The sequence below is a fragment of the Choloepus didactylus genome, chromosome 4, assembly GCF_015220235.1.
Source record: "Choloepus didactylus isolate mChoDid1 chromosome 4, mChoDid1.pri, whole genome shotgun sequence".
NCBI classification, from domain to species: domain Eukaryota; kingdom Metazoa; phylum Chordata; class Mammalia; order Pilosa; family Megalonychidae; genus Choloepus; species Choloepus didactylus.
This window is the reverse complement of record NC_051310.1, coordinates 8,126,897-8,145,624: the sequence shown is the minus strand read 5'-3', so window position 1 is coordinate 8,145,624 and position 18,728 is coordinate 8,126,897. Positions and strand designations below refer to the sequence as shown.

At 36.3% G+C, this 18,728-nt stretch overlaps 1 protein-coding gene across 4 annotated transcripts in view; it reads right to left on the bottom strand.

The window, feature by feature from the left end:
- Positions 1-18,728, bottom strand: part of PAPOLA (poly(A) polymerase alpha) — a 67,669-nt gene that overhangs the window by 5,023 nt on the left and 43,918 nt on the right. The window contains exons 18-20 of one of the 4 annotated variants that reach the window (XM_037831917.1): positions 13,921-14,018; positions 13,483-13,703; positions 1,165-1,227 (exon numbers count right to left, since the gene is read on the bottom strand). In XM_037831917.1, the coding sequence (XP_037687845.1) occupies positions 1,165-1,227; positions 13,483-13,703; positions 13,921-14,018 (382 nt within the window). Of the gene's footprint in view, positions 1-1,164; positions 1,228-13,482; positions 13,704-13,920; positions 14,022-18,728 lie in introns of all 4 variants that reach the window. The other 3 variants (XM_037831916.1, XM_037831919.1, XM_037831918.1) reach the window with 3 other exon arrangements.

Below are 18,728 nucleotides of genomic sequence, written 5' to 3'. Positions count from 1 at the left end.
TGGTGAGGACATAGGGAGTAGGAATGGGTGAAGTGCAGCCTTTCTGGAGGACAACCTGGCAATATGAATAAAAAGTTTTAAAACTAAGCATACATTTGCCTGGGTAATTTATCTTTTTTTAATTTATCCCAAGGAAAGAAAAATAAATGGACAGCAACTGTTCAGCTACAGTCAATAATACAGCAGAAAAGAGCAACTTTCTTTTTTAATGGAAATATTTGTTAATAGGGAATTGGTTGAATTAAATACAATAACGACCTTAAGGTGGCATTCTATGCAGTTGTTAATAATTTCGTAGACTGCATGATGATATGAACTTTATTTCTTCGTTTGCAAAGTGAATAAAGATTACAAAGTAAAAGGCACTGGGATGTATGCACACGTGGGGGCATGTAAAATCTAAAGAGGTAGACGCCAATATAATATTTAAGATGTATCCATTATGGGAATCTGGATAATTTGGGAGAAGGGAGAGGATTTCCAACTTTTCTACAATAAAAAAAGAGGAAAAAATTAAGGCATTCACTGTATTTCAATTTCTAAAAATTAAGTTCAAAGTATTTTACAGTTTGGCCAAACCAATCTCAATCTCTTCCACACATCTGCCTCATTCGAGCCCTGGGCACCCTAAGTTCCAGCTAAAACCCTGGTTCTCTAAACAAACCACACAATTTCCCCAAGAGTGAGACGCACTTCTCATCTTGGACTGCCCCAAATCCCATGTATCCTTCAAAGACCACCTCAAATGCTAACTCTCTACCTCTCTACCATGAAGCAATTCTATTACAGGAATCTTCCCCAATTTGTCCCTCGCCTCCCAAACCTCAATTACTTTGATTTTCTTTGATAATGTAAATAACCACATCTATGTCATCTCTTCTCTACTTAACTATAAGCTCTTTTAAAGGTATGGAAAATATCCCATTCATCATTACATTACATTCACTGTCCACGAGATTACTCAGCATCTAGTAGGATCTCGAACATTTGATGAATTCAATCTCAGAATTATAAATTAACATTAAAAAGGAGCAAACACTTCACTAAAAACAATACCAAAAACATCTAAAAGTTATAGAGCAAAATACAGTACAATATTCTAGAAACATTTCTATCACATCTGTATGTATATGTGTATGTAATCCAAACGCTTAATTAATATACCTTCATTTCTGTTTTATCATGTCCACTCAAAGCAAGACAGTTAGCATCTTCACTTGTTTCATCCTGTTTTTAAAAAAAAAAGCTTTATTCTCTAAAAGGAAAAATTTAGATTATTTGCCAATCAACATTTAACTTTTTAAAGTATGAAATAATTACATCTGTAAGGTTAGTCTGGCCTTAAAATACATTAGTGGTTCCCTTAAAATTTTTTTCATATTATAAATGTATTAGGCTTCAGTATCTACTAACATGAAAAAGACCATGGGGAAAACTATAGATTGTCAGCACCTAAAGAACATTTCCAAAACCACTAACTTTATAAATCCTTTTCTAAGTTTAAAAAATTAAAAAAATCTCCCTGATCAAATGTTTAGGAACTCAGCATACAATCACCCCAATACCTGAAGATTCACTATCACTTTAAGGTTCTCAAATGGAATTAACCACAGAACACCAATTCTGACTAAGACCTACAAAAACATCCTGAAGAATATGAATTTGAGTAATTCTCTCTCTGGTCTTCATTTCTTAATTGATTCTAATTCTATGCAAAACTACTCATTTTTGACAAGGGGGAAAAGAAGAAGCCCAAAGTAGTTGAACTTTTACCATTCCTGGAGTGACCTGCAACTACTTACTTAAGAAGAATAATCTGGGGCATTATTTTCTCTTTTATTTACTAAGCAGAACTAAAATTTTAAATGTGGCTTAAAAAAAAAGGAGAGCGAAACCATGGTTAACTTTTAGATTAGAAGAGATTTAAAATAATGGTATCAATTAATTCTAACATGGACCTTATTTTTTTTTAAATGCAATTTTATTGAGATACATTAAGGACCTTATTTTTTATCTTGCTAGCATACAAGGAAAATTTGAACCCTGGCTAAATGTGTGACACTATGGAATTAATGACAATATTAGTGTGATAAATATACTGTGGGTTATGTTTTTTAAAAGTCCTTATTTTTTCGATACACTGAAATTATTAGTGGTTCAAACAATATGATGTCTGTGATTTGCTTCAAAAAAATGGGGAGGAGACTGGGCAGGAGTAAGAAAAAAGACTAGCCATGAGTTCTTAAAGTGTTGAAACTGGGCGATGCAAACATGAGTCATACAATTCTGTTTGTACATGTTTTAAAATTTTCCTGTGTGTATATATAGACATGTATATACATACATTACATAGATATATGACACATACATATGAATATATATTCATTATGCCATATAATCCAGGAGCCATAGCAAATCTTTTCATTTTAGATTAGCATTTATATACATCTGAAAACCTGTACCATATGATGAACATTAAAAGCAGAACAAAAACTACCAAAGTTTTAACCAGGTTGAATTGAAATGGTTGGAAATGGGTAGCAGTGATGATAACACATTACAGTGAATATAATTAACAGCACTGAACTCTATGTGTGATTGAGGGGAAATTTAGTGTCATGTAAGTCACCAGAAGGAAAAAGCTACAAGTTAAAACATGGGACTGTGTAACACGTGGTGGACGATGACTGTGATTAATAGTACAATATAAAAAATATTCTTCCATGAACTAGAACAAATGGATGCCACTGTTACAAGGAGTTAATAGGTACATGGCGAAAATGTACCTATTGCAAACTATGAACTATAGCAACAGTAATATTTTAATATTCTTTCATCAACAGTAACAAATGTACCACACTAATTTTAAGGGTCAGCAACAGGAGGGACAAGGGTTATGGATGGTATGCTTTGGGTTTTTGGTTTGTTTTTTTTTTGTTTTTTTTTTGAGTAATGAAAACGTTGTGAAAGTGATTGTGTGATGATGAGTCACTGACTGTCTAGTTTGGATGCACTGTATGGTGTGTGAACATATCTCACTAAAACTGCAAAAATCCCAAATACTCCTATCTACATTCATGTTAATGGATTGTTCATTAACTGGGACCAGTGTTTCCCTCTCAAATTGCTAAATTTTCTAATACCAAGACCTTATTAACAGACAATATCTTAAAAGATCCATTTTAGGAGATTTCAAAATTAGGACATTTATACTATAGCTCTTCTCTTCAATGTTGGCACCATGAGACTTATGCCTGGGCTTTAATTCTGGCTATGACTTTAATTAGCTTCATAACTGCAAAAACCACTGAACCTCAAGTTTACCTTCTGTGAAATGTGATTAGTCTATGTGATAACCTAAGACCTCATTAAGACCCCTTCTAGATATTAAAATTCTGTCTTTTGGAGATGTCATGAGCAAAATTCAGACTGTGGGAAATTATATACAAAAAAAAAAATTTGGGGGAGAGGGAGACTTAAGAAAAATCAAACAAATGCAATGTGGGAATCTTATTTAGTCCCAAATTTTAACACATAAACTCTTTTAAAAAATGACAGAGACAGTCAGGGACATCTGTGCACTGACTAGATATATGATGGTATTGACTGCTAATTTTTGTAACCGGGCTATTAATTTTGCTTATGCTTTCTTTTTTTTTTTTTGAAATCCTTATCTTTTAGTTATATGACTTTAAATATACTAATGAAACAATATGTCAGGATTTTTCTTCTAAATAATCCAAGGGCAAGGGGAAACAGAAAAGGCAAAAAGGTACAGGGATTGGCAAAGAGTGCACCATCGACTTGTGGAATTCTGGCTGAACACTTTGGCAGCATAAGACGACACTCCACGGTGCCACTGCCCCACAGAATCTGTGAACAACTAGCAAAAACTGAACGAGGGCTAAATCAATATAAGACAAATTTAAAGCCAGTAAAACCTAATGGCACCACTGATGAACCCCTCCCCCAACCTCTCCCTGGCAAGGAGTGGAGTCAGCCAACGCACCCACTACCGGTCCCCGGACGCGTTTCAGAGGGAGCAGAGTACACCCTTTGTGCACACTGAGGTAGCTGCATGTCAGTGCAGCCTGAAGTCAGGAGGCAGCCTGAAGGTCTGAACCAGGGAACTCTTCTCCAGCTTGCCCTCTCCAAACCTGCCCCTCAGGGAGAAGAAGCTTTTGGACAGTTAAAGCAGTTTAAGAACCAATTAAGTCACAGCAGCTTGGAGAAAAAGATTACCTTTTTAAAGCCATACAATAGAGAACCAGGGCAAGGGCGAGTCTTTACAGAGGGAATAGAAGGGGCATTTGAATTCCTGTTAAAGGAGGGGAATTCCTAAGGCCACTAGCAAGCACAAGCCCAGGACAAGACTCAGGGCTCAGAACACAGAAAGGACCCTGCACTTCACAAATGCCTTGCACTGATTTTCCTGATAGACGTGAAAAGTCTGAAGAAGAGCACTAGCCAAGGCAAAGCCAAACTGCAAAGACTATGAAAGGTATTTTTTGTGTTGGTTTGATTCTTTTAATAGTTAGTTCCTGAGACTCAAAAAAATCTCTATCACATTACTACCTGGATACAAACTTAAGGAACAGAATAAAATCCCAGAGGTAATATTTGAAAATATTAAAATGTAATCTGCACAAGACAAAGAGAAAGGAAATGAAAGACCATGCAAAGGTAAAAATCCAGAAGCTATCAACAAAGAAGATAAGACTTTGGACATCCTAGACAAAGACTTTTATAAAAAACGATCCTCAATATGCTCAAGGAGATAAAGGAAAACAGAGAAAGAAGTAAAGGATATAAGAAACAATAAATGAGAGAGAAAAATAAACAGAGACGAATTTTAAAAAGGAACTGAACAGAAATACTGGAGTTGAAGAGCACATTAACTGAAATGAAAAATTCCAACAGCAGACTGGAGCTGCCAGAAGAATTAGTGAACATGAAGTTAAGATAGATATGGTTCAGGCTGAGGAGCAGAAAGAAAAAAGAAAAACAGAAAAGAAAATAGAGCCAAAGTCCTGTGGACAGGATTACACGTACCAATATACGGGAGTCCCAGAAAGGGAAGAAAGGGGCAGAGAAAATGTTCAAAGAAATAATGGCATAAAACTTCACAAATTTAATTAAAGCCATGAATACGCATATTCAAGAAGCCCAAAGACCCCCAAAAAGGATAAACCTGAAAACAAAGCCTAGATGCATAGTAGTCAAATTGCTGAACGCCAAGGACAAGGAGAGTTCTGAAAGCTTCAAGAGAAGAGTCTGTGTTGTGCAAACTCCTCATCAGAAACCACAGAGGAAAGAAGGAATGAAATATTTAAAAGGGCTAAAAGAAAACAATTGTGAACAAGCAAGGAGTTCTAATCAGGCAAGACTTTTTTTTAAATGAAGGAGAGATTAAGACAGTCCCAATAAAAAGAGGTTGAGGGAGTTTGTCACAGCAAGACCTGCTAAAGGGAGTTCTTCAGATTCAAAGGACACTAGATAATGGATAGAAGTGACATAAAGAAATAAAGACCTCCAGTACAAGTTACCATATTTTTTGGTATGTTAATTCCACTTTTTACGTTTACGCTCTAAAATTTCAATTCTTTATAAAAGTTATGCTAAATCTATGGCTTTGGATGTACCATGTATAAAGTTAAAATCTGTTAACACAAAGGGGGAGGGGAAACGGAGGAATACAGGAACAGTGTATGCTACTGAAGTTAAGTTGGTATCAATCAAACATGACTGTAATATACTTAGGATGTGAAATTTAAGCCCCACAGTAACCACAAAGAAATATACGAAAAACATATACAGAAAGAAATGAAAAGGGACTCAAAATGGTCCAAGAGAAAAAATTCAAATAAATATGAAAGGAGGCACTCATGGAAGAATTGAGGGACCAAAAAAGGTACAAGACCTGCAAAAAGGATTTATTATAAAAAGATACTATGAACAAATGTACACCAATAGAAATACAAAATACCAGCAGGGACTCAGTAAGAAACAGAACATCTCAACAGACCATTAACAAGTAAAGAAACTGAATCAGAAACAAACACCTCCCAATAAAAAGAAAAGTCAAGGAACAGATGGCTTCACTAACGAATTTTATCAAACATTCTAACAATTAGCACCAATCCTGCTCAAACTCTTCCAAAAAATTAAAAAGGAGGAAACACTTCATAACTCAATTCTATGAGACCAACATCTCCTTAATAAGAAAGCCAGATAAAGACACCATGAGGAAAGAAAATTGAAGACCAGTATCTCCTATGAATATAGATGAAAAAATTCTCAACGAAATATTAGCAAACTAAATCCAACAGCACATTAAAAGAATTATGTAAGGGTAGGTCAACATAAGAAAATCAATTAATGTAATGCATCACAACAGAAGGGGAAAAACCCACATGATCACCTACATTCACGCAGAAAAAGCACCCTTTTCTTGATAAAAACACATAGAAAATTAGGAATAGAAAGAAAATTCTTCAGCATGATAAAGGGCATATATAAAAAAACCCATAGCTAACATCATACTTCATAGTGAAAAGACTGCAATCATTCCCCCCAAGATCAGGAAGACAAGGATAACAATTGTTACCACTGTTATTCATCATTGAACTGGAAAGTTCTAACCAGAGCAATTATGCAAGAAATAGAAATAAAAAGCATCCAAATTGAAAAGGAAGTAAAACTTTGCCTGTTTGCAGATAACATAACCCTATATATAAAAAATACTGAAAAATCCTCAACAAAGCTACTAGAGTTAATAAATGAATTCAGGGAAGTGGAATTAGTATAAGATCAGCGTGGAAAAATCAGTAGTATTTCTATACACCAGTAATGAACAATCTGAAGAGAATAGCAAGGGAAAATTTTCATTGGTAATATCAAATAGAAGAATCAAATGTCTAGGATTAAATTTAACCAACACAATCCCAATCAAATTCCAATAGCCTTTTTGCAAAAATGGAAAAGCTACTCAAATTTACATGGAAGGGTAAGGGGCCCTGAACAGCCAAAACCATCTTGAAAAAGAAGAATCAAGTTGGAGGAATCACAATTTCTGAGTTAAAAACTTATTACAACCCCACAGTGGTCAAAACAGCAGAGTACTGACACAAGGACAGACAAAGAGACAACTGGAATCAAATCGGGAGTTCAGAAATAAACCCTTGTATGTATTGTTAACTGATTTTTGACAGCCATGCAAAGTGGCAAAAGAAAAGTGTCGTCAACAAACGGTGCTGAAGAAAACTGGACTTCCATATGAAAAAGAATGAAGTGGGACATCTGCCTCAAACCACATAGAAAAATTAACTGAAACTTGATCAAGGAACTAAATGTAAGAATCAAAAATACAAAACTCCTAGAAGAAAACATAGGGAAGCATTTCAAGGACCTCGTGTTAGGCAAAAATTTTGTAGACTTCACACCAAAGGTAGAGGTCACAAAAGAAAAAATAAATATAGGATTTCATCAAAAATAAACACTTCTGTGCAAAGGACTGTATGATGTAAATAAGACAACCTAAGAATGGGAGAAAATTTTTGAAACCACATATCTGATGAGGGTTTAATCTTCAGAATAAAGAAATGCTATATACAACTCAACAACAAAAGGACAAATGACCCAATTAAAGAATGGGAGCCTGTCCCAATCAAGATGGCAGAGGGAGCTGATGCAGGGCTCTGCCCACCCCCTCAGAAGGTTTGAACAACCAGAAAGAACTGGCAGAACCATCTTTCTAAAAGCTCCAGAAAACAGTTAAAGGATTGCAGTAAGAGGGTAAGGGCCAAATCAAAAGGCCACTTAAAATAGGTAAGATCTTGTGACTTCCTGGCTGGCCCCTCGCCCATCCCTAATTGGCTAGGTACAGGACCAGCCTGCGCTCACAGTGTGGATCCCTGGTTCCAATTCCAGAGAGAACAGAGTAATCCTTGCATACTTCCTGGGAGCATGGATGTCTGGCCAGCATCCATCTCACGGTGGCCTGAGTGACTTGCCATTCCACAACGTGCCCTGTGTATGGAGTGGCTCACCGAGCTCTCCTGTGGAGAGATCAGTCAAGTCATGCTGCCTGGGAAAAGGGACTGTTGGCGGTAGGACCTTAAGGTGAACCAGGAACCTTGAGGAAAATGTTTCCTAGGAAAGGGGGGGAATTCGCATCCTCGGCAACAGAAACTCGTAGGGTTACACACACATGCTTAAGACAAGAGGCAGGCACATAAAGGACCTACACTGTGGCCTGGAGCTATTCTTCCAAACCATTGAGGGAGCAAAGACTGGGAAAGGTGTAATCTTTTTTCTTTTATTTTTTGTTTGTTTTTATTAGCTCCTGGCATTCAAGGAAAGCTCTGTCATGATATTAGCCAGTAGAAGAACAGATGCCTCACAGTCTCAAAATGTCTGGGTTTCATAAAAGGTTACAAAACCTACAAAGAAACAGGAAGAGATGACCCAGGCCAAAGAGAAGAGTAAAGCATTAGACCATCAATAGGGATGACTAAACCTTTGACATACCGAGGACTTTAAAAATGGTCCTAAATATACTACAAGAGCTATAGGAAAACATGGACAAAGAACTAAATGAAATCAGGAAAATAATAAATGAACATGAAGAGGATAACACAGAGAGATGGAAACTATGAAAAGGAACCAAATAGAGCAGAAAACCACATTAAAATAAATTTAAAATTCCCCAGAGGGGCTCAACAGCAGACTGGAACTGGCAGAAGACAGAAATCAGTGCACTTGAAGATAAGACAACTGAAATCATCCAGAAATGAGAAAGACAGAATGAAGAAAGTGAAAAGAGCCTGAGGAACCTGTGGGACACTATCAAGCATACCAATATATGCATTGTTGGGGTCCCAAAAGAAGAAAGAGGGAAAGGGGCAAAGAGAATATTCAGAGAACTTATGGCTGTAAACTTCCCAAATGTACCAAGACATGAATACACACATCAAAGATGCTCAATGAACTCCCAACAGGATAAACCCAAATACAATCACACCATGATATGTGGCTGAACACACACAAAGGAGCCTCAATAAGATTAAGTGCTGCTTTCTCTTACAAACCATAGAGGTAAGAAGGCAGTGGGAGGACATATTTAAAATGAACAAACAACTACCAACCAAGAATGCTGTATCCAACAAAACTATCTTTCACAAATAAGAGAGGAATAAAGACAAGAAATGATTTAAAAAAAGTTCTGCAGGTCAGTAAAGGACACTACAAAATTGCCTGAAGCCACATAAAGAAATTAAGATCTCTGGTAAAGATAACATGGGTAACTATAAATACCAGTACCACTGCTATTTTTATTTCTAACTCCACTTTTTACTCCCAACAGGATCTCAAGGGCAAATGCTTAAATGTAAGTATATCAGTATTTTGCACTCAATGTATAAATACATAATTTGTGACAAGAATTACACAAGCTAGGAGAATACAGGGGTATAGGAACCAAATTTTTGTATGCTACTGAAGTTGCTAGTTGGTATCAAAGCAAACCAGATTTTTACAGATTTAGGAAGTTAAAGTTAAGACTCATGGTAGCCAAAAAAAAAAAAAAATCGGAGAATACGCAAACTCATAGGAGAAAAAAAGAGCACAGGCTACCAGGTGTGGGGGCGGGGGCAATGGAGAGTTAATGCAAAATGAGCACAGGGTTTCTATTTAGGAGCAAGACAAAGTTACAGCAGAAAATGGTGGCAAGGGTACTGCAACATGGTCAATGTGATAAATCCGACTGAATGGTGCTTGGGAGGGGTTGGGATGGGAAATTTTACGTTGAATAGATGTTCCCACTGTTAAAAAGAAAAAAAGAATCTAAAGAGAGAATGACAATTAAATGCAACACATAACTAGATGGGATCTAAGAAAGGAGGAGAAAAGGCACAAAAGTATTACTGGGACATAAGAAAAAATTGGAATATCGAATGTAAGCTTTCTGTCAATGTTAAATTTCTTGAATTGGATAACTGTACTTATTAAGGTGAATACATAAGTGAATATCTCTGTTATGTGGAAGGATTATGTGTTTAAGGATTATGAGGTGTGAAACCTACCCTCAAATGTTCAGAAAATAGATAGGTAGATAGATGATAGTTAGAATGACATGGCCAAGGTAGCAAAATGTTAAAATTGCTGGATCTGGGAATCTGCGGGTGGTGGGGATTTGCTGGAGTTCTCTACATGGGGTTTGTATTATTTTTGCAATTTTCTTCTAAGTTTGAAATGATTTCAGAATAAAAAATTAAAAAATAATTAGTCTTTTAAAAACGGGCAAAAGACATGAATAGACATCTCTGCAAAGAAGATACACAAATGGCTAACAAGCACATGGAACGATGCTCAAAATCATTAGCCATTGAGGAAATGCAAATCAAAACCACAAGATACCATTTCATATCCACTAGAATGGCAAATATTAAAAAAAAAGAAGTGCTGGAAAGGATGTGGAGAAATAGGAACACGTGTTCATTGTTGGTAGCAATGTCAAACGGTGTAACTGCTATGGAAAACTCTTTGGTGGTCACTCAGAAAACTAAGGATAGAATTACCATATGATCTGGCAATCCCGCTTCTACACATATACCTAAAATAATTGAAATTTGGGACTTGCAAAGGTATTTGCATAGCAATGTTCATAGCAGCACAATTGCCAAAAGATGGAGGCAACCCAAGTGTCCACAAACAGATGAATGGATAAACAAAATGTATATACACACAATGGAATATTCAGCCATAAAAAGGAATGAAATTCTGAAAATGTGACAACTTGGATAAACCTTGAAGACACCATGTTGAGTGAAATAAGCCAGACCCAAAAGACATACAGTGTATGACATCACCGATGTGATATAACTAAAAGAAGCAAATTCATAGTTAAAACTAGAATGCAACTTAGCAGGGACCAGGGTGGAGGCAGGGAATGGGGAACTAATGCTTAATTGGTACAGAATTCTGTTTGGGATGATGGAAAAGTTTTGGTGAAGGATGGTGGTGATGGTACCACAACACTGTGAATGTTATTAATACCAGTGAAGAGCATATTTGAAGATGATTAAAGGGGGAAATTTTATATTGGATGTATGTTACTATAATAAAAATTTTAAAAAAGAAAAATAAAACCAAAGGACTAAACAACACAAAGAGCGAACCCTAATGTAACAAAGGTAAAATACTAAGGTAAAGTATTAATGAGCGAGAAAACGGTGTCTGTGTGAGGGCGAGAATATGGGAAGTCTGTATTTTCTGCATGATTTTCCTATAAACCTGTTTCTCTAAAAAAATAAAGAGTGTACAATCATGAAGGTGTGTGATGGGAACATGGGTTTACTAAATGAGTCTCTTTACTGTTGTTTCTTACATACTAAAAGAAAAATTCTATATTCCCCTTCTCTAAACCAGATTAGAAACATTACTGTTATTCTACCAAGGTAAGTGTAAACAAAATTACAAACCTCATGCAGGTACACATTTATTTAGTCAGAGCTCTCAGGGATTCATTTGTAACAAACGATGATAGCCGAGAGTTACACTTACATATACTTTTCAAGGTAAAAGGGAATGTGAATTCTGAAATACTCTGACAACTTAGAATCATGAATACAGAATTACAGTGAACTAATACATTCATAGGTGGCTGCACAACATAGTCTTGTAGCAGCAGGCTTTGATTAAGAAGATTCCCAGGCCTAATAGTGAGTCTCTGCTTCACTGTATCTGGTGGGGGCTCCAAAATCTATAAATGAATGGAAAGAAGGACAGACAGACCGATGGAAAAGGAAGGAAAGAAAAGAAGAAAAGAAGCAAGAATATGACAGAAAAAAAGAGTAAAGTAACAATGGCATACAACCAAGGTGGAGAATCATTGCCTAGATTTTATACACACATACACACACACACACACACACACACACACACACACAGAAATGGGTTTTCAGAACACGTCCTGCAAGAAATGAGATGCTCTAGCCATTTTTAATTCTCATTTGGCATCTTGAAAGTGACAGCTCATCAAACTATTCATTTTCAGTTAATGGTGGCCTTTTCTAAAACATGTAAAACAAAAGGCTTCAGAATAAACCAGAGACAATATAAATTAGAGGCAAATAAATTTTCACCATTATAAATCAAAACACTTAAAATGAACTTCATGAGAAGTCTACATTTTTTTTTGTTTCCATCCTACAGCCATCTTGGTGTAATGATTAAGTTCCTAAACAACAAATTTGAGCCCAGAGTTCATAATGACATTGGTGCTTTTGGACAGTCATTGCTGGAACAATGTGGTAAATGTCTCATAAATATAAAAACAACATGAGAGTGACCTCAGGGAGCACAAGACTGGGTAACAAGACTATTACTATTTAAAGACTCACACCAAAATCAATGTGAACTTCTAGAAGTTTACCTAAAACTGACACTGTGGCAAGGTAAACCAGCTATTATAAAAAGTGAAAGTACTGATAGAAAATGTCCTCAAGAGTTGGAGCATATAATCACTTCAAGTCCCAAAACTAAACTCACTTTGCAACTTTGTTCAGTCATTCAGTAAGAACTACCTGAGAACCTATGGTATTCAGTGACACTGGAATACTAAGTACAATGCAGAAACTTCAAAATGCCATTGGAGAACATGCTAGTAGTCTAGGGAGAGGAAAAAGATGTTTCATTTTAAAAATTAAAAGTCATGAAATCTACCATCAGAGAAAGGTAAAAACAAGAAGAAACAAATTCTATCTGCCTGTATGTTCTTGTACAACATTTGGGTGAAAGCAGGAGTCCCTTTTTCCAACTTGCAGAGGCTCTTTCAATACAGAATCTGTTTATTTATGCTTGTGTTTACAAACGGTATTTTCTGGTTTTGGTTTTTTGTTGTTTTCTGGTGTTCTGAAGTAGTGGCCTACTTCAGGTCACTGCTTCAACAATTGTTTTCAAATAATTTGTCTTCACCTTTTCTTGTATTTGTACATAGTGATTCAGTATTAGAAAAAAATGCATTGTTTCTGTCATATCTCCAATCTGTGTTGGTGCTCATTTGAGTAAGTAAAGTTTCCAAATATTAAAAAAAAAAAAAACAAACCTTCATTGAGATCACATGCAAAGAACTCTGCCTAAAGGAACTATAAAAGAATCAGTAATCATAAAAGATATGGTCATGAGAGAATAAATCAAGGTTACGTGTTATTCCAGGCTAAACTGTTACAGACTACACATGCCTTCCAAATTTAAATGAAAGGCACAATTTTTACAGAAGAGGTAGTTACTGAGTAGAGTTGGAAGACTAAGTACAAAAAGAACGAAGAAAAATTATGCTACGAAAGTACTAGTCACACCTGAAAATTTTTTGAAAGCTTTCAGCCTTGCTCAATCTTAATTTTGTTAACTGAACATTTCCTTCCCATTGGATTTGAAAATAGGCAAGCTGATATTCCCATGGCGAATGTATTACGTATGTACCTCTTCTGTTTTGGTTTTCTTGGGACTTTCTTCTTTATGAGGTGAGGATTTCCTCTTGACTCCTACTCTAGGATTAGGTATTTTTGTTGCTGCATTTCCTGAAGGTCTAGGTGGTTGGTTTACCAAACGTGTTGAGGAGACAACTCTGGAGACCGTAGGCTTTGGTGGTGGAGAAATGGCTGGCTGTGCGGCAGTTTGAGGAATGCTTTCACTTGATGTACCTATACAGTAAACATATGAATTCATAAAAATGAAAATAATCATGTTACAAGTAATGTCTTATTTTATTCCTTTTATTTGATTTTATAAATCACTTTAAATGCAAATAAGAAGGCATTTTAAAAAGCTGAACCCAAACTACTTCATCAATAAAGCCATTTTTCAAAATAAAACCAAATATAACATTAAGTATTTGCAAACTTGTCAAAATTTTCTTACCCCCTGAGCTTTCACTGGAATTTGCTTGTGGCGCAGAAATGTCAGTAGCTTGTATGTTGGTCACAGATGCTGCTGTTACAGCTGGAGCAGGACTGTTTCTGCTAAAAAATAATTTTAAAAAGCAAACAGAAAAATAAGTATAAAATAAAACTCAATAACAAAATTCAATACCTGCAGAAATTCTTAAAGTAAATGATTGTTTACTTTTATTTCCCACACATATACGTCAATTGGCTCTGCTTGACAGTAAAATATAACCAATACTCCAAAGTACACAGACTTTTGAAGCAGTGCTGCTCAACAGAGCACTATGATGACAGAAATGTTACTTGAGCTGTCCAATATAGTAACACAAGCCCGATGCAGCTGCTATGCACTTAAAATATGGCTAGTAAGGAACTTATTTCATTTTATTTAATACTAATTTCCACTGAAACTGCCACATGTGGCTAGGGACTACAATATTTGAAGGCACAGTTTTAAAGGACTTGTTCTTAACTGATTTTAGATATTAAAAAACCCTATAAAAAGCTATGAACAAGGAAATGGTCTGACAAATAAATTTCTACATACAAAAATATTAAGGTTCATGAAACCCTAAAAGCCCATCCACAGACCCAGATGAAAAGAAAAGACTATCAAGTGACAAAGGGTATATCTAACATTTTATTTTAAACTTAAATTGCTGTGGAGACTTTCAGGAAAGATGGCAGAGTAGGAAGCTCCAAAACTTAGTCCTTTCACCAAGACAACTATTAAACAGGCAGGAACTGTCTAAAACAACTATTTTGAAACTCCAAGGGCCAGAACAACACTGTACAGCAACCAAGGAAGAGGCAGATAAAATATACAAAAAAAATGTAAATTACCCTCTCTGTGGTGGCTACTGGCACCCACCCCTCACTCCCGGGACAGGCTGCCATGGGGTCCAGTCCCTGGCTAACTATTGGCGACAGAAAGGGACAGAAAAATCCTCTTCCCCAAGAATATGGGTGGTCATGGCCAATCACTGACAACAGCTCTGAGGGCAGCTATTGTTTCAACCGTCAGGGACAAGGCCTCAGGCCATTGTTTCAATCCCTCCCCAGACAAAAGTGGCAGGCAGCCATTGTTTCAGCCCTCCTGGGACAGGGGTGGAGGCGGTGGAGATTTAAAGATGCAGCACTTCCTTAGGATTATGGGGGACAATTAGCTGACGGGTTGCATTTACTGGGCAGGCAAAGAAAACTCAGCTTCAGGGAACTAAGAAACTTTTGGTACCCTTACTGATCCCCACCCCAGGGCACTTTGGAGCCAGTCTGCACCCCTTCTGTGGGTCCCTGGCCTTGTTTTAACAGGGGAAGACTGACTTGGGAAAGTCCTCTCTAGGGTCCCTCCTCCCAGAATTTGCCCTGCAGGCAGAAGACAATGAAAGGAATGTAAAAAACTATAGAGGTTGACAGTCTGGGACAAAGGCCAGGAGAGGGAGGTCTGTATCCTGGGAAACAGAGGGGACAACCAAACTCCTGTAACTAGGGGAATTCCAAAACAACTAACAAGCAAAAGCCCAGGACAAGACAGGGAAAACCCTGTACAGCGCCTTTGCCTTAGGCAGACTTCACTGATAAGGGGACTGAAACTCAAGAAAATTTCTCTCACATCACCAGCTGGTTAAAAAAAAAAAAAAAAAGTCATCCCAGGGAGTAAATCCCAGAGTTAATATTTTAAAATATTAAAATATAAGCATGCAACAGAGTGCAAGACAAACAAACAAACAAAAACAGGATGATGCCAGGTGACGTAATGTTTGTTTGCAAGGAAAACTCCCCTGCTCTGGGTCCCTGGTCACTGCTTACATCATCCTCCGCAGTGAGTGGGCACTCACAACTTTTCCTCATCTGCCTTCCTCAGCAGACTGTGAATGCCTGAGGACGTGGCCTAATTCAAGTCTTTGTCAGCCAGGTACAGTCACAAGAGCAAAGACAACAAAACTTCAAGGAACTTCTTTCAGAAAGGAAAACATGTTTTGTATACAAAGAGGAAGGTAAGATATTATCCAGTAATAGAGACCAGAGAATGATGACATCTGAACACCAGGTCCAAGAAGGGACAAACGTTCTGAAACTTGAAACAAAAAACGCTGCTAAAGAAAATGTCAATAGACCTACAGAGAGCAAAATAATGTAAGGATGGGAAAAAACTGCATTTCTTTAAAACCTTCTAACTGCAATAATCCCTTTCCAATAGGCCCTTTCTGCATTGTAAAACTGGCAGAAGTTCTGTTGATGCCTTGTTTCATCTTGTCCTGGCTATCACTGTAGTGACTTCTTATAGGTCCCTTGCTGGACATTTACAAGAAGGAAGATAAAAAATACAGAAAACATGAACAAAAAAGACAAGAATGTGGACATACCAAACAAAGCCTTTAAAAAAATGATCTTCAAAATGCTCAAGGAGATGAAGGAAAGTACAAAGAAACCACTAAAGGCTGTCAGGAAAACAATGAATGAACAGTAAGAGAGTCTACGTAAAGAGAGAAATTTTAAAGAACCAAACAGAACTACTGGAGTTGAAGACCACAATAAGTGAAACAAAAAATGCCATGAGAGTTTCAAGAGTAGACTGGGACTGGCAAAAGAAAGAAACAGTGAATGTGAAGACAACATAATTGAGCAAGAGAAAGAAAAAAGGCATTTTAAGAGCAAAAATAACCTAAGACTTCTATGGGACACCATCAAGCACATAGATATATACATTATGGGAGTTCCAGAAGTAGAAACAGAATGGGGCAGAAGGAATAGTCACAGAAATAATGACAGAGAATTTCCCAAACTTAGCAAAAGACATGAATATGCACATTCAAGAAGCTGAGAGACCACCACCCAGGACAAACATGAAGAAAAATACATCCCATCATATCCTGATTACACTATCAAATGCAAAGGACAAGAAGAGTTCTGAAAGACACAAGAGAAAAGCAATGCATTACATACAAGGGAGTCCCAATTAGACTGAGTGCTGATTTCTCACCAGAAACCATGGAGGCATATTATAATGAGTGAAATGAACAGTGATGATATGTGGGTATGACTGTAATTGAAAGGGAAGTTTAGGATGATGTATGTCACTAGAAGGTAAGCCAGGGTATAAAACATGGGACTGTGTAACACAGTGAACACTCTTGAGGGTGGAAATATTCTAGGATTGTGGTGATGAATGCACTACTCTGTGAATTTACTAAAAGACAATGATTGCACACTTTAGGTGGACTTTATGGTATGTGAATTTATCTCAATAAAGCTTTTTTTAAAAAACAAGAAAGAAAAAGAGACCTTGGAGGCAGGAAGGCAGTGGATTGAAATACTCAAAAGTACTGAAGGAAAACAGACAGCCAAGAACTTCATATCCAGCGAGACTCTTTCAAAAAAGAGGGAGATTAAGACATTCTCAGATAAACAAAAGCTGAGGAGTTCATCACCATTAGACTGGCCTTACAAGCAATGTTAAAGTGAGTTTAAAGCAGCATAAACAAATAAAGACCTGTGGTAAAGGTTTGGATAATTATAAATGTCAGTTATTATTGAATTGTTTTGTTTGATATGTAACTCCACTTCTTCCTTCTTACAAGTACCAAAATGAAAATGCATAAAAACTAATAATAAATCTAGATTTTTTGGACATACGAAGTACAAAAATGTAAGTGGTAACAAGTACAAAAAAAAAACAGTGGGGAGACAGAGGGGTAGTGGAGAAGTAGATGTACGTGTTGCTGAAGTTGGTATCAAACCATACATGATTGCTATAAATTTAGGATGTTAAATTTTAACCCCATGGTAACCACAAGGAAAACAGAAAAACATACCCAGATAGAAGTGAGAAGGTACTCAGCATGGTACAACACAAAAAAGCAAATAAATATGAAAGTAGGCATTGAGGGATAAAAAAAAGGTATAAGACTTACAAAGGCTATAAAAAGCAAAACAGCAGAAGAAAGTACTTTATTATCACTATACTGTGATTTTAAATGTAAATGGGTTTAACTCTACAGTCAAAAGGCACAGACTGGAAGAACTGACATAAAGGCTTGACCAAACACTATATGCTATCTGCAAAAGATTCACCTTAAAGTCAAAGATATAAGTAGGTTGAGAGTGAAAGGATGGAAAAAATATATAGCATGCAAGTAGTAACCAAATATACAACCATAAACTTAAAACCCATTTAGTCTTATTTACAGAAGTCATTTAATAATACTTCAATAAACTAAGATGAAATCTGTGTAATTACTTAGTATGTACACAATTTGTACATGTGCAGAAACCCATAAGTACACTAGGGCTTTTACAAAACCAAAAACTTTTATTAAAGTGTCAGCTTCTTTACTCAAACACAAAACAAATGAAAAGAAAACCCACCCATTAAAAATAAACTTTGGAAGTTAATGCTCTACAAACTGGCAATCTTACTAAAACCTTTTAAAATTAAAGGTTTAGAAGACATGTTCACATGAATGATTGACCTAAAAATCATATCATACACTGAATAAAGGAAGTGTGAGCTGCAAGGTTTTCATACTCCCTTTATCTAGTGTACAGACAGATGAGTAGAAAAAAGGGGTCAAAAAGTAAATGAATAATAGGAGGAGGGAAAGAAGCATGAGATGTTTTGGGTGTTCTTTTTTACTTTTATTTTTATTTTTATTCCTATTATTTTTTGGAGTAATGAAAGTGTTAAAAAAAATTGTGGTGATGCATGCACAACTATATGATGATATTGTGAACTGACTGTACACTTTGGATGACTGTATAGTATGTGAATATATTTCAATA